At 42.9% G+C, this 14,056-nt stretch overlaps 1 protein-coding gene across 12 annotated transcripts in view; it reads left to right on the forward strand.

Moving 5' to 3' along the window:
* The window catches only part of MSRA (methionine sulfoxide reductase A), a 384,184-nt gene that overhangs the window by 144,802 nt on the left and 225,326 nt on the right, over positions 1–14,056 (forward strand). For 10 of the 12 annotated variants that reach the window (XM_021072635.1, XM_021072633.1, XM_021072631.1 and 7 more), the window contains one exon: positions 12,315–12,383. The exons of the other annotated variants lie outside the window; for them this stretch is intronic. In XM_021072635.1, coding sequence (XP_020928294.1) covers positions 12,315–12,383 — 69 coding nt within the window. The remainder of the gene's footprint in view (positions 1–12,314; positions 12,384–14,056) is intronic. 12 annotated transcript variants of the gene reach the window in all.

Below are 14,056 nucleotides of genomic sequence, written 5' to 3' on the forward strand. Positions count from 1 at the left end.
TGGAGAAAAATTACAAGGAAAAGAGAAATAGAAAGGTTGAAAGACAGGAGGGACAGAGAAATGATTAAAGTATGTCCCAAATTCCAGAAGGCAAAGGACTCACTGATGTAGCACTTGCTCCTCCCCTCCCCCCCCTTTTCCCCCACTTCCTCTCCTCTCAAATAAAGATAAATCAGAAACACCTTTTATTTTTAGGAAAATAACATTTTAATTCCATCTAAAATTTGAAACGGCCAATCCCCTTAAAATCCTTTCCCTTTTGAAAGGAGGACATTTAACATGTTGCTTTGGAGGATGTGCACCCCTTTCAGGGAGGAAGTGGGGCCTGTTAGGACACTATAAACTACCCAGAACTTTAAAGCCTGGTAGCATTTCTGCTGCTATGATAAACTAGTGAGATTGCCTTCCTCTTGGTCCTGAGCCTGGATACAATGTAAGCATCTGGCTGGTCTGAGTTCAGGGGCCCCCTACCTGGTCTTAGCATGGCCAGGGAAGGGGCTCTCGGGCTGCAGAGGTAATCACGGGGTAACAAAGACTGGGGACATTTAAAATATGCTTAATTTCCATTTTCAAGAAAGTAATGCATCAAATGGAACAAAATTCAAAAGGTAAAGATAGCATATTAAAAAAAATTGTAGCGTAGTATACACATTATCTTGCCTGTAGATTTCCTCCAATTAATAGTGCACCTTGTGGATGGTTCCATGTCTTTACCTATAGAGTTACCTCATTCTTTATAATGGGTACATATTATTCCACATTACAGGCGATTTTATGCAAAACATTGGTGCCAGTCTCTTTACAAACAATCCTGCAACAGCTATCTTTGTACATGAGCAAAATATTGTAGGAGCTCATCTGTGTTGAATCTTCCTCATGGTCAGTGTTAATGTTCCATCTCCTTATCAACATTTTACTCCCCCTTGGCTCTTTTGTCTCCTTCTTCTTACCTCCAACAACAGTAATAATTTAATAAACTGAAAGCATATTGATTTAAATGGAAGCCAAGTTGACATCTATGTTTATATCCATGACTATTCCTCCTTTTTTTCTAATTAAATCCCATATTTAGCTGTGTCTTCATTTCTAATGTCAAAAGATAACTGAGACAAGTTCCCTGTAAGGTTTGTGACAACATATTGCATTTTTTTGATTAGGGAGCTTCCATTTAGAAATAAAGTCATAATATATTTGCATGAAAGAATAGCCACAAGAAAGCAGATAGGTCTGGCCTCACCCTGGCGCAGGCCTGCTTGGTGTGGTAAGGGGGACGTTAGAGGGGAAAAGTGGGTGTCGGTCTGGAACAGATTGCAATGGGAGGTCTGGCCTGGCTGGCTCAGCTGAGCAGAGGGCCCGGTCATTTATCACTGTCACAGAAGGTGGGGGCAGGGGGAGTCATTGGACCTTCCCTGCCTGTCAGTGGCTGCCTGACAGCAGACAGTGTATCTTGCAGCCTGCAGGCAGATGCTGTGCCATGGAGGGGCAATGCGCTTCCTGCTGGAGGCCACTGGCACGGTCACAAGGAAGGAGGAGGCAGACCGCTGCTTGCTATGGTGCTTGGCCATGTGCTGCCTCCTCTCCAGGTTGGGGACAGAACCATTTGTAAGAGCAGGTTCAGTGGTTTTAGACACATTCGCAGAGGCTCCCAAGTGATGCTGGACTCTGATGATGGGATGAGGAAATACCTCTGGGGCTCCTGACTTAATTACATCACAGGACTTGGCTGCTCTGCGCAACACTGATTATCTTAAGTGGAGAACTGACACAGACAGACGCTGTAGCAGGTGACATTGTTTCATACGTGGAGGAGATGCAAGCAATGTGAGCCAGGGACACCCTACAAGTCTTTGAAGGGCAGCATTATTCAAAACAATACTAAAAAGTATGATTTCTGTGTGATCCTTTCTAAATGACGTTTAACAGTCATCTTCGAAATCTAAAATATGTTTTAGGATCAATAGGAAACAAACCTTAGATATCTTTGTTTTATAGCCACATTTTTTAATATAACTGTCTTCAAACACAGCTATTCACGAGGATGTCACATTCACCAAGCTGACATATAGATTTTTAATCTTTATCATCACCTTGTTTTAAGTGGAATTCTTCCTCCCAAGATTATCTATTTTGGTAGTCAATCGGAATCACACGTGTTAAAGGGGGCTTGGGGAGATTTCATAAAAGTCAGGTGGAAATTTTCCATCAATTAATATTTTATGCTTCTCACAGATGCCTAAGTTAGATACGGTTCCTAAATGTGGTAATTGATAACAGTATTGCACAAGTGAAAGTGGAATTCTTCTAAAACTGAAATGAGCAATTATGGAATGCTTTTCCTTGGGATAATGTGGTGAATTGGGAACTCATGCCAGTCTGATAATCGTGGGTTAACAGGGTCTTTAAGAGCTGTAGGCAGTGCCGCTGAGGCAGGAGCAAATGTACCTGGTCAGAGGTACAAGTGGGGAGGGACGTTGCTGGTCAGCGAAAGCTGAAGAGAAAGCAGGTGTTATCTCACTATCTGTATCACCAACAGTAAGCCCAGTGCCTGGCATGTGACCAGTGTTCAGTCACTGTTTCCTGAACTGTGATGTTGTTTGGACAGAATAGGGATCCCTGCACCTTGACTTACTGGAATAGATAAGCCCCCAAGTCCCTCTCTCAGCCTTGCTTCCTCCATCCTCCCATGCCTGCCTATGAGTTGACAAGCTTGGGAGCCCTGCACGCCTTGGGGACAATGGCCCTCATTAGAGGGGATTTCATCGGCCAGCTGTGCACTGGGTTGAGTTGGTCTGGAAGTCCCAGTGCTCATCACCCAGGGGGCAGGGTCTTCAGAGCAAGTGAGAGCACAAGGTACTCAGAACCCTGGGAAGAAAAGAGTCCTTATGCGATTAAACAAGAAATGACCTGCTCATCAGTTACTTTCATTCAAAAGAATTTTCCTTGCTCTTTCTCCTCCTCAAATAGGACTCACTGGAAAATGTTTAGAGTTGTACAACTTGAAAATGTATCTGATAGGATCTAGATTTCTTCTTCTTTTTTTCTTTCTATTCCCCACTGGATTGTATGCTATTACTATTTCCTGATGACATGAAAAACTATGATCGTACTTTTAATATGTAGTATTCCATCTGAGGCTGTGTCACAGTTTACTTCATTATTCCCCTTTTGTTGGGCCATTTAGGTTTTTTTTTTTTTTAAATAGTTTTTCACTATTACAAAAATTCTACTGTAAACATCTCTGGAAACCTCTGTCTCAGTTCTGTTTGTTTCCTAAGGTAGGTACCTATACTTGGAGTTATTGGGTCAGGACCTTAAAATGCTTTTGGTACTTGTAATGCATATTGCCAGACTGCTTTTCACATGGACTGCAGTATTCCCACCTCCATGAACAATATATGAAAAAGCCCATCTCGCTACACCCTCCTTACTACTCACTATTGGTTTTGTAAGTTTGTACATTTTCACAAATTAAAAATAGTGTCTCATTATGTGGTTGAGCATCTATTCATGTGTTTATTATTTCTATTTTAATTCTTAAAATGTCTAATCTGTCTTCCTATCATTCTCCATTTACTCTCTGGCAATAGAATCACTATCTTGTGTAGGATCACGGAAGCCTGCTTAGGGAGTGTGCAGAAATAATTCCAATGGTAGAGGGCATTCAGCCTACTTCTTGCCCTCTTCTTGGGGGCATCCTGTGGTCACTCTGCTTTCCCAGGCCATCTTGTGACCTCAGGGGACACAAGGACACTGTAGCATCATTCTGAGCCAGTTTTTCTTGGAAAGAAGAGGGCTGGTATCTAAGGGCTTATGTACTTGGGATTGCTGTTCTGGGTTTAGAGTTACATTTGTGGTCTTTGCCCTGAGCAGATCTCAGAAAACAGAGGAGGCATATCATGAAAAATAAAAAATGCCCTCTACTTGCATAAGTGCTTTATTTTTATTTTTTTAATTTATTTTTTTTCACGTTACACACTTTGACCTTTATTTTATTTTATTTTATTTTATTTTTTTATTTTCCCACTGTACAGCAAGGGGATCAAGTTATCCTTACATATATACATTACAATTACATTTTTTTCCCCACCCTTTGTTCTGTTGCAACATGAGTATTTAGACAAAGTTCTCAATGCTACTCAGCAGGATCTCCTTGTAAATCTATTCTAGGTTGTGTCTGATAAGCCCAAGCTCCTGATCCCTCCCACTCCCTCTCCCTCCCATCAGGCAGCCACAAGTCTCTTCTCCAAGTCCATGATTTTCTTTTCTGAGGAGATGTTCATTTGTGCTGGATATTAGATTCCAGTTATAAGTGATATCATATGGTATTTGTCTTTGTCTTTCTGGCTTATTTCACTCAGTATGAGATTCTCTAGTTCCATCCATGTTGCCGCAAATGGCATTATTTTGTTCTTTTTTATGACTGAGTAGTATTCCATTGTGTATATATACCACATCTTCCGAATCCAATCAACTGTTGATGGACATTTGGGTTGTTTCCATGTCCTGGCTATTGTGACTAGTGCTGCAATGAACATACGGGTGCATGTGTCTCTTTTAAGTAGAGTTTTGTCCGGATAGATGCCCAAGAGTGGGATTGCGGGGTCATATGGAAGTTCTATGTATAGATTTCTAAGGTGTCTCCAAACTGTTCTCCATAGTGGCTGTACCAGCTTACATTCCCACCAACAGGGCAGGAGGGTTCCCTTTTCTCCACAGCCCCTCCGGCACTTGTTATTTGTGGATTTATTAATGATGGCCATTCTGACTGGTGTGAGGTGGTATCTCATGGTAGTTTTGATTTGCATTTCTCTTATAATCAGCGATGTTGAGCATTTTTTCATGTGTTTGTTGGCCATCTGTATATCTTCCTTGGAGAAATGTCTATTCAGGTCTTTTGCCCATTTTTCCGTTGACTGGTTGGTTTTTTTGCTGTTGGGTTGTATAAGTTGTTTATATATTCTAGAGATTAAGCCCTTGTCGGTTGCATCATTTGAAACTATTTTCTCCCATTTTGAAAGTTGTCTTTTTGTTTTCTTTTTGGTTTCCTTTGCATAGTGCTTTATTTTTAAAACACATTCCCATCTCAGCTCACTCTTTTGGCTAGAAATCTCCCCTTGGGATTTCTGTCAATAAATTTGTTGATTAAATGGGTACCCTTGAGTGTAAGGTCTATGAAGTTTATCTTCCTTCCTGCAGTAGCTAGTCCCTGGCATGCACTGAACACACATTGTTAGTGGGTATGAGCTGAAGACCTTACCTTAAGTGTCAGCTGATGCCTCAGCAAACATGTCCTTGGTGGGGTTGTGCTCAGCCTTCCTCTGCCCTGTTTTGTCCCATCACTGTGCCATTGGGGCTGTGCTGCGAGGGACCCCGGGAGATGCAGGGCTCTTGAGCCTGGCCACCAGCCTCTTTACTGGCCAGGAGATGTGTCTTTGGTTTGCTGCCCCTGGAGCAAAGGGAGAGGGGATTAACCGGAAGAAAGGGCAGCAGCCAGAACATAAGGATAAAATCCTCAATGACAGATGAACTTTTTATTTTTAGCGCTACAGTCTTATGCTGTTCTTATCTGATTTCTCTGCTTTATTTATTTATTTATTTTTGTCATGAGTCTTTGTTTTTAGGGCAGCCCCCACTTAGGTACATGGTCAGTCCCTGCTCACCTTCTGAGGAAGGCAGTGCAGGATGGCTCTCTTCTCCCAAGAAGTGTTGAGGGACGAGCTCGCCTCTGGGTGCCCACAGCAGCTGGGGACCTTTGTCTCATTCCTCCCATTATCCTTAATGGTGACTCCTCTCCAAGCTTTCCTGGCCACAGATTCCATCTGCCTCTAGTGGTGCACCTCACCAATTGGGAAGAAAAAGACTTGAATGTCCTCGGACACAGAATGGGTGGAGAGCAGAGGTCGGCCCTCTGGCTGAGCAGTGCCTTTCTAGTAACTTGCCCACCGCTGCATAGCTCCCCATCTACTCCTCATATACAGGGAAAGCTGTGGGTTGATGTTCCCCTTAAAACACCATAGTCATAGTTATAGGCACCATAAGGGACAGAAACATGATAAGCACAGTGTGCCTGGGCATAGGGGACCCAAAGCATCATCACTTGTCCTCTCCCAGTGCATCTATCCCACAGCTGCATCCTCAGGATTCCTGCTCCCTTTTCGTTGTAAGTCAGCTCTCGCAGTCATCAAGTCACCCCTCAAGCTCCGTGGAGGCCACCTTGGCAGGCCCAGGGCCTAGGATACTTAGTCAGTGTGATCACAGTCTCCTCTGCTGGAGGTGGGAGAACCTGGTCCAAGGCTTGGGCTTGCGGACCAGATGTGAGCCCGACTTAGCTCCAGTCTGAATTGTCCTTGACATACCAGGAACTGGGGGCCTGAAGAAAGAGCCACAAGGAAACAGATAATGGGAGGGACTGTGAGACCATGCTGTTTGGGGCTTGACAGATTTGTGTTGCCATATTAGTAAAACAAATGCATTCTACTCCAGTCCTAAATGAACATAGTCACCTCTGATAAGCTCCATAATGGTGTGAATGGTTGGACAAGTATGGGTTGGGTTTTGTGGGGTAACAGGACAGGGAGGGGCTGGCACCGCTAACTGGCCTGCAGCTCTGAGGCTTTTACCTGATCCACAGCTGTTGCCCTGGGATGATTATGGGTCCAGTGCTGGACCAAGACTCCTAGGACAGTAGCAGCAGCTTCTGGAATCTCCAGTTTGGTGGCACTGCGATGGTCACCCAAACTGGATGGGCTTGGGCCTACAGGAGAATCCTGAGGATCTGGGTCCCCCACTCCAGTCCCTCACTCCCCTGCCATTTACCTCCGTGTCCCCCTCTACCTCCCACCACCCAGAACATAGGAATTTTAGTTACGTCAGCTTGAGCACAGGATATGGTACTAATCCCTGGTTGGCTCATGTCTGCATTTTTGTTATTGCAGGTACATTATCAAACAGTTTTATTGTTTATTTCTCAAGGAAGAAACAGTCATAAAGTCTGAAGTGCATTAGACATTCACCAAACAAAAGAAAAAACAGTGTTTTTATCATCTTCTAAAGCTTTTGAACGTGCCTCCCCAAATCCCCTTCAGAATCTCTCCAGTCATTGACTTTGACCCAATCTTGCTCTAATTAACCCTGCTGCTCTTCGAGCACTGGGCTTTCAAGATAAATGAAAATCTATTCCTCGTCCTTATATGCCCTTGACTGAGGACACGTCATGGCGATCAGCAGGGGCTATCCTCCTGGAGCGTAGGGCTTTGGAACGTGCCGCCACAGAGCCTACCCAGCCAGATCAGAGGCATCCGCCCTGCTGCGGCCTGGCAACAGATGTCCCTGTCACAGACCCCCTCCTGTCTCTGTTTCATGCTCTGTTGGTAATCAATAGTTAGTGCCCAATCAATGAGTGATTTTTCTGTTTAGTTAGTTTGCTTGCTTCTGTGATGAAATGTGCCACCAATTTTGGAAAAAAAAAATTATAAATACTGGTTAAGTTCCCAGGTTAGCCCTCCACTCCCACAAGTTGTCTTTGATCTATAGGATATGTTTAAAGGATCTGTGGTTCTTTGGTCCCCAAGTACTTGCCTCAGCAGTTTCAATGGGAAAATGCCCTCCGTTTATAGGACTAAAAGTGCCATCACTTGGTTTTTAACAACTCCCTGTTCTCTCCTTAGAGAGAACACACAGATATCCCTCCATTCTTTTATCCATAAAGCTATATAGAGTTTTGGAGATTTTCAAAGGGCCTTTTTAAAAAATTGCAATGTATCATGTAGAAACAAAAAGGAAAACGGCTTCTTTCTTTGTACCATCTTTCTCTTTATTCGCTTAGACCAGGAATGGCAGAACAGTTTCATCACATAGGCCTGCCCTAAGAAATAAGAGATTTTATGGGATACTAAGACAAGAAAAGATTTTGTGGTCATATTCAGGGATCGTGAAAATATGCTGTGATTGATGAATGATGTCTGCCATGGACGCAGAAGTGGAGGATAGGTAAATATGTGCCATGTATTTGCCATTCTTGACTCCAATCGTATGAAAAACAAAGTTCACATATAGATGATAATACTAGCCTGTCAGCTAAGTGTTATGTACTGTGTGCCAGACACTCCTCTAAATGCTTTACATATGTTAACTCATTTAATTCTCAAAGCCACCTATAATGAGGAAACTTACAATAAGGAAACACTTCAGACAGGGAAACTTAGGCACAAAGTTTCTATTCATAAGCCAAGGTTGTACAGATAGGGAGTGGGGGAGCTGAGATTCAGGGTCAGGCAGTTTTGTCCCAGAGCCCCTGTCCTTAGATGTGTATGCTGTGCTATTTCTCACTGGCTAATGCTGTGTCTTTACTGTCCAGGGACTGATGTAAGGCTCAGCTGTGGTTCAGAAGAAAATTCAGAATCAAGTTTACAGACTTTGTTGTCTCTGGGCCTTGGGCTCTAGAATAGAAGATAAGACAGAATCCCGGGGAACCTTAGCAGTAAGGAGAGAATTACATGTAAACTTCCTCCTTCCTCTCCAGATAGAGTTTCAGTCTTTCCACCTCTGCCTTCCCAGTTGAAGGTAGGGGAATGGGAAGAGAAAAGGGATGACATTTAGGGACTGGAACAGAAGAGTTCCTTGGTCTCCAGGCCACCTGGCTGGGGAGACTTCTTCTGAGTGGCCATTTTCAATGATCATTTTTATGTAAGTGATACATGTACATATGAAAAAGAGAGAAATGTTTAGTATACCATGTGATAGATCTTTCATAAAGCCTAAAGAGAAACTTTTTAGTGGTTTGTTTTCCTTCATTAATTTAACAGTTATTTATTGAGCACCTATGCTGGGTCCTGCAATGTGTTAGAACTATGGAAATGGTGAACCAAAATGGCTATGAGCCTTGCCTTCCCTGAGCTTGTAGTCTACTCATTGCGATAATGACTAAGTGTAAGATGCAGCTCTGACTGTAGTAGAGGGAATGAAGTACCAAGGTGGCCTGACCGTGTGTGTTTTTGAAGACTGCATTAAAGAGTTTTGACTTTAGCCTAAGAACAGTGGAAAGTCATGGAAAGTGGGGGAGAGGGTGGGGACTTTGTCACATAATCCGAGTTAAAGGATAATTGTGATGACACTGGGAAGAATGAATAGGAGAGAGGATATAGAAGAGCTAGAGGTCTTCTTTGTAGGAGTCCAGGCAGAGAGGCTGCAAGAATTGGGACTAGGGTGGCTTGGGTGGTGATGGGAGGAAGAAGGAGGATTCTAAAGATGTCTGGAAGGCAAAATTAGCCAGATATGGTGACAGATTAGATGGAGGTAGTGAGAGAAAGAATAGGCAAGGATGCCTAGAAAGTAGGAGGAGGGAGCTCCTGTCACGGCTCAATGGAAATGAACCCAACAAGTATCCATGAGGACTCAGGTTCAATCCCTGGCCTTGCTCAGTGAGGATCCAGCATTGCCATGAGCTGTGGTATAGGTCACAGACCCAACTTGGATCCTGTGTGGCTGTGGCTGTAGCTCTGATTCAACCCCTAGGCTGGGAACTTCCATATGCCATGAGTGTAGCCCCGAAAATTGAAAGAAAAAAAAAAGAAAGAAAGAAAAAGGAAAGAAAGAAAGTAGGAGGGAGGTGGTCCTATTCTCTGAGTTAGGGGTACCAGGAGAGGGGGTCAAGTTTGGAGTGGAAGGTCATCCTGAATGGGAAGTGCTTTTGGGCTTCTCCAGAGGAGACATCAGATAAACCACAGTCTTCATGGTAAATGCATAGTGTTTTGGCTGGGCTGTCTATAAGCCTTGATGGACTTTCTTGGGAAACTAAGTACTGCAGAAAAACAATTTAGAAATCTATAATTTTGTTGACTTTTAAAAATCCAAACAAGCATATTTTCATCTAGAAAAGAATCTGACAATGACAAAGAAAATTGATAGAGATAAATATCTTGCATAATCTCCCTAGCTGTTTTTCCTTTTGCATATTTCTCTGCCAGTCTTTTCCCATAAGCATTCATATTTTAGTTAGTTGTCATTACAGTCTCCATCCAGCATGTGATAGGATTGTTTTCACTTACTGTTATCCCAAATATTTTTTGCTTTTCTAGTAGCTCTCAAATTCTATATTTAAAATGTTGCATGATATTCCATGCTTGTGATAAATCACAAATTATACTTTTCTAAGCTCTTTCTCTGGTTTTGGATTTTTAGTTCATTTAAAGATTTTATTATTAGAATTTTATTATTACTTTAATAAATATTGTAATATCTACCACCTCATCTTTTTCTCTTGCATTTTTCCTTAGGTTAAATTCTTATGAGTGACATTAGTGGGTTAGTGTTTGAATGGGATTATAGCTCTTGATATGTGTAAAGGCAGATGTTTTAAAACCTCTGTCAGGGGCTCTGGAGTCCTAACCATAGAACAGAACTGTGACCTCCATAGATTCAGCAACCATGGCCCTAAGCATGTGTGAATGCTGTCCAAGGTCCTGAGGCCACCTATGACCTTTCCTCCTGCATCTGCTGTTGGAGCCAGATGGTGCCTGGAGGCTGTAAGGCTCGTTCTTTGGTTCAGCCTGGCTCCTCCCCTTCTCCCAGATTTTCTTTTCTTCAGATAGTGATGCAGTTACTTAGGAACCAACGGAAGCTGCTAAACCAATGGTATCCCGAAAGGATTGTCTTAAACTAGACTGAGCCTTGTAAGCCTTCAGATTCTAAGAGACTTGCTATGGTGCTGCAGAGGCTGCCTAGGGTTTGGATGGGGTTCTCAAGACTTTCCATGACCTGATCCCTGCCTATGAATCCATCCTTAAGTGCCATTGCTTCTCAACATGTCACCTCTACTGAACCCAGACTAGACTCTGCTCTGGCCCAGGGCAATGCCTTGGTTGCACCTACTCCCGGCTCTCACTCAAGTGGCTCCCTTACCTTCTGCCTTTCCTTTTAGACTCAATGCTGCTTGCAGATCCCTGGCTATGCCTTGAAGCTGGCTATCCCTCTGCAGCACACTCTTTTGATACCTTTTGTCCCCACTCCAAGATTTAGCACACAAATTGGAAGCTTTCTGGTGAAGTTTGCTTTTGAAATCCTTACCTCTTGAAGATAACTGTACATTCCTCAAGGGCAAGAACCATGTCATCCTTTCCCCTAAATCCCCCAGAGCCTAGCTTTGGTGTTGGGTGGGCTCTGTGCCAAAGCTCAATAAATATAATGTGAATCATTAGCTCAAAATATATGTGCACCATGATGCAGTATCAAAGTGTTTTAGCCATTTCTTTCATGTATTTTCAACATAAATATCCCTATTCCAAAACTGCTGAGGATATTAGACTATGCATAGATGGACCATACCCAGATCTTCTCTAACAGGTTGCAGTTTAGAGGTTATGAGAATATGTTAATGCTGGAAACCCATAAGCTTGTCACTTTTTTTTTTTTTGTCTTTTTGCTATTTCTTGGGCCATTCCTGTAGTGTATGGAGGTTCCCAGGCTAGGGGTCTAATCGGAGCTGTAGCCACCGGCCTACACCAGAGCCACAGCAACGCGGGATCCAAGCCACGTCTGCGACGTGCACCACAGCTCACAGCAACGCCGGATCGTTAACCCACTGAGCAAGGGCAGGGACCGAACCCACAACCTCAAGGTTCCTAGTTGGATTCGTTAACCACTGCGCCATGACGGCAACTCCCATCACTTTTTATTTCTGAGTCTTTGATATGCACTGGGGAGAGGTGGGGGGAGGGATGATTGGTGGAGGGAACTAGGGTGAAGAGTAGGAAGAAGCACTGGAATGAATGTCTGTCAGGTCCTTAAGACGGCAAGTGTCTCTGGCTCCTGGAATGGTGCTTGGCTTGTAGTGAAGTGATGTCTTCTGCTATTCTGATTCTTGAAAAATTGCTCTACTGTTGTCTTTATATGCAGTGTATTTCTGATCATCAGGAGCCTTCACTGGAAGCCACCCCAGTTCACCCTGGAAGCTCAAGTTCCCCTTGTTCTCTAGGCCTGGCCTTGTGAGGAAGGGACCCTCTGGCTGGGGGTTGGGAGCTTCCAGCCTGGCTGGCTCTGCCACCCCCAGCTGCACGACTACACACACTTGAGGCCTGGGTGCATTCACTTGTAAAATGACATGCCTGAGCTAGACCATCTCTAGGATCTTTTATAACTCGTTTAAAAACAAAATTGTTGCAACTCTCTTACAAGGGTGAACTTTGGTGCCATTTCTAACTAAAAAATGAGAAATAGGCTCTCTGACACATTTAATGACATGTGTTAGTATGTGTGTAGAACTTTACACTTAACTTGCATTTCTTTCTTTCTCTCTCTCTCTCTCTTTTTTTTTCTAGCCAAGCATCACGTCAATGGCAACAGAACAGTTGAACCTTTCCCAGAGGGAACACAGATGGCTCTATTTGGTAAGATATCAACTCTGAAAGAAAACCCAAATTGTGTGCAAAGACTAGTGCCAAATTTCTGAGTTTTAGCAAGTGTCCTCAGGGCTTCAAAATCTGGGCTCCTCTAGATATTTATAAGTCATTGCATTCAAAAACCTATCAAGTTCTTAGTATTTCTGGGATCAGAAAGGCTTATTCTATAGAATTTATATAGTGCCTTCCTTTCTCACTTTGCAACTCAAACATCAAACTGTGTATTTGTTGTTTCTTACGTCCACACTGAATTAACCTGATAATTTATGGTTTGAGTGTTTCTTTCCTAGGAGAGATTTTTTACACACACACACACACACACACACGAAAATATATATTAAAGCTGAGAGTCAAATGTTTTGAGATGCTGTTCCACAAAAATCAGTAATCAATCAATTTGAATGGTTTCTTTCCCCTTCATTATGAATTGAGCATATTCCTTAGGCAAGAGCATCAATTAAAATGCATTTAATCCTTGAGTATATATTTATCATATATAATTATGTGGCTGAGCACAGCACCTCTGTTACATTTCAAACCTTTTGGTGAAGAAATCTTTTTAAATTCATGAGTTCCTCACCTTCATATCCAGTGTGACCTGAAATCCCTTCAAGATTGTCTCTGCATTTGGCACTGTCTTTGCCTGCCTCGCTCCCTCCCTCTCTCCCCTACTTCTCCTCCATCCCTTTCCTTCCTTGCATCCCCTTCTTCTCTCCCCACCTCTCCCACCCCTTCTTTCCAGCAGTGCCCTGGGCCCTTATCACCCTTTCAGAAATTCCTCTTCAGTCCTCTGGATTTTCCACTCTTTGTTTCTTCTGGTTCCTTCCTCTTAGCCTTTAAACAGTCTACGACCTCTTTTGTCCTGAAAACCTGAATTCTCTTGACTTCCTGCCCCCCTCCGGCATCTATTCTCCCCAAGTCCTGATGGAAATCTATAAGGACTTCTGATGTACAACTACTTTAAGCGTTGAAGTATCTTTGAGCCAGAAATTAGCCTTCTGACAACACTGTCTCTAAATTAGCATATTTAGGATAAAATACTTCCCTAATCCCAGAGTTAGTCATCACTGATGATTAACAGTTGGAGAGTTATGAAACAGAGACCTGCTTCTGCTTAGGTGTTTGTAAATCTTGCTCTGTATGGGCTATCACCTTTTAAAATGTACTTATCAGTGATTAGAAATTATCATGCTCGGAAATTTAAATGGAGAATTTGGTTTTTGTAGCGAAAAGCATAGTAGTCAGTGTAAGATGTCTTATTTGATTTGTTAATTTTCCCTTGAGAAATTCTGTGCAGATGCTGCCATTTTACCTAAGTTGTAGGCCTAGCACAGTGTCTGCTACCAGAGGACAGCAAGTGTCACATCAGTGTCCGGTGGGTTCTTTTGATGACTTTTGTTTGTTTTTCAGATTTGTCAACCGCAACCCCCAGCATGTTAGAAATTAGGTTCCATGTCATACTGGGAAACATAAAATAAAACTCTCTCGTCTTAGCAGGTTTCTCCTTGTTGTGATATTGGAGGAAAGCCTTCCCAAAAGACTGATCTTAGAGCTGGACAGGCTGATTATATTGTTTGCCACAGAATTGGAAATAGTTGTGAATAAAGCTCTGTGGCAAGATTATATTACTATTATTTTGCCAAAGGTTTGGTTTAGAGTGG

This window comes from Sus scrofa, chromosome 14 (assembly GCF_000003025.6).
Source record: "Sus scrofa isolate TJ Tabasco breed Duroc chromosome 14, Sscrofa11.1, whole genome shotgun sequence".
Lineage (NCBI taxonomy): Eukaryota > Metazoa > Chordata > Mammalia > Artiodactyla > Suidae > Sus > Sus scrofa.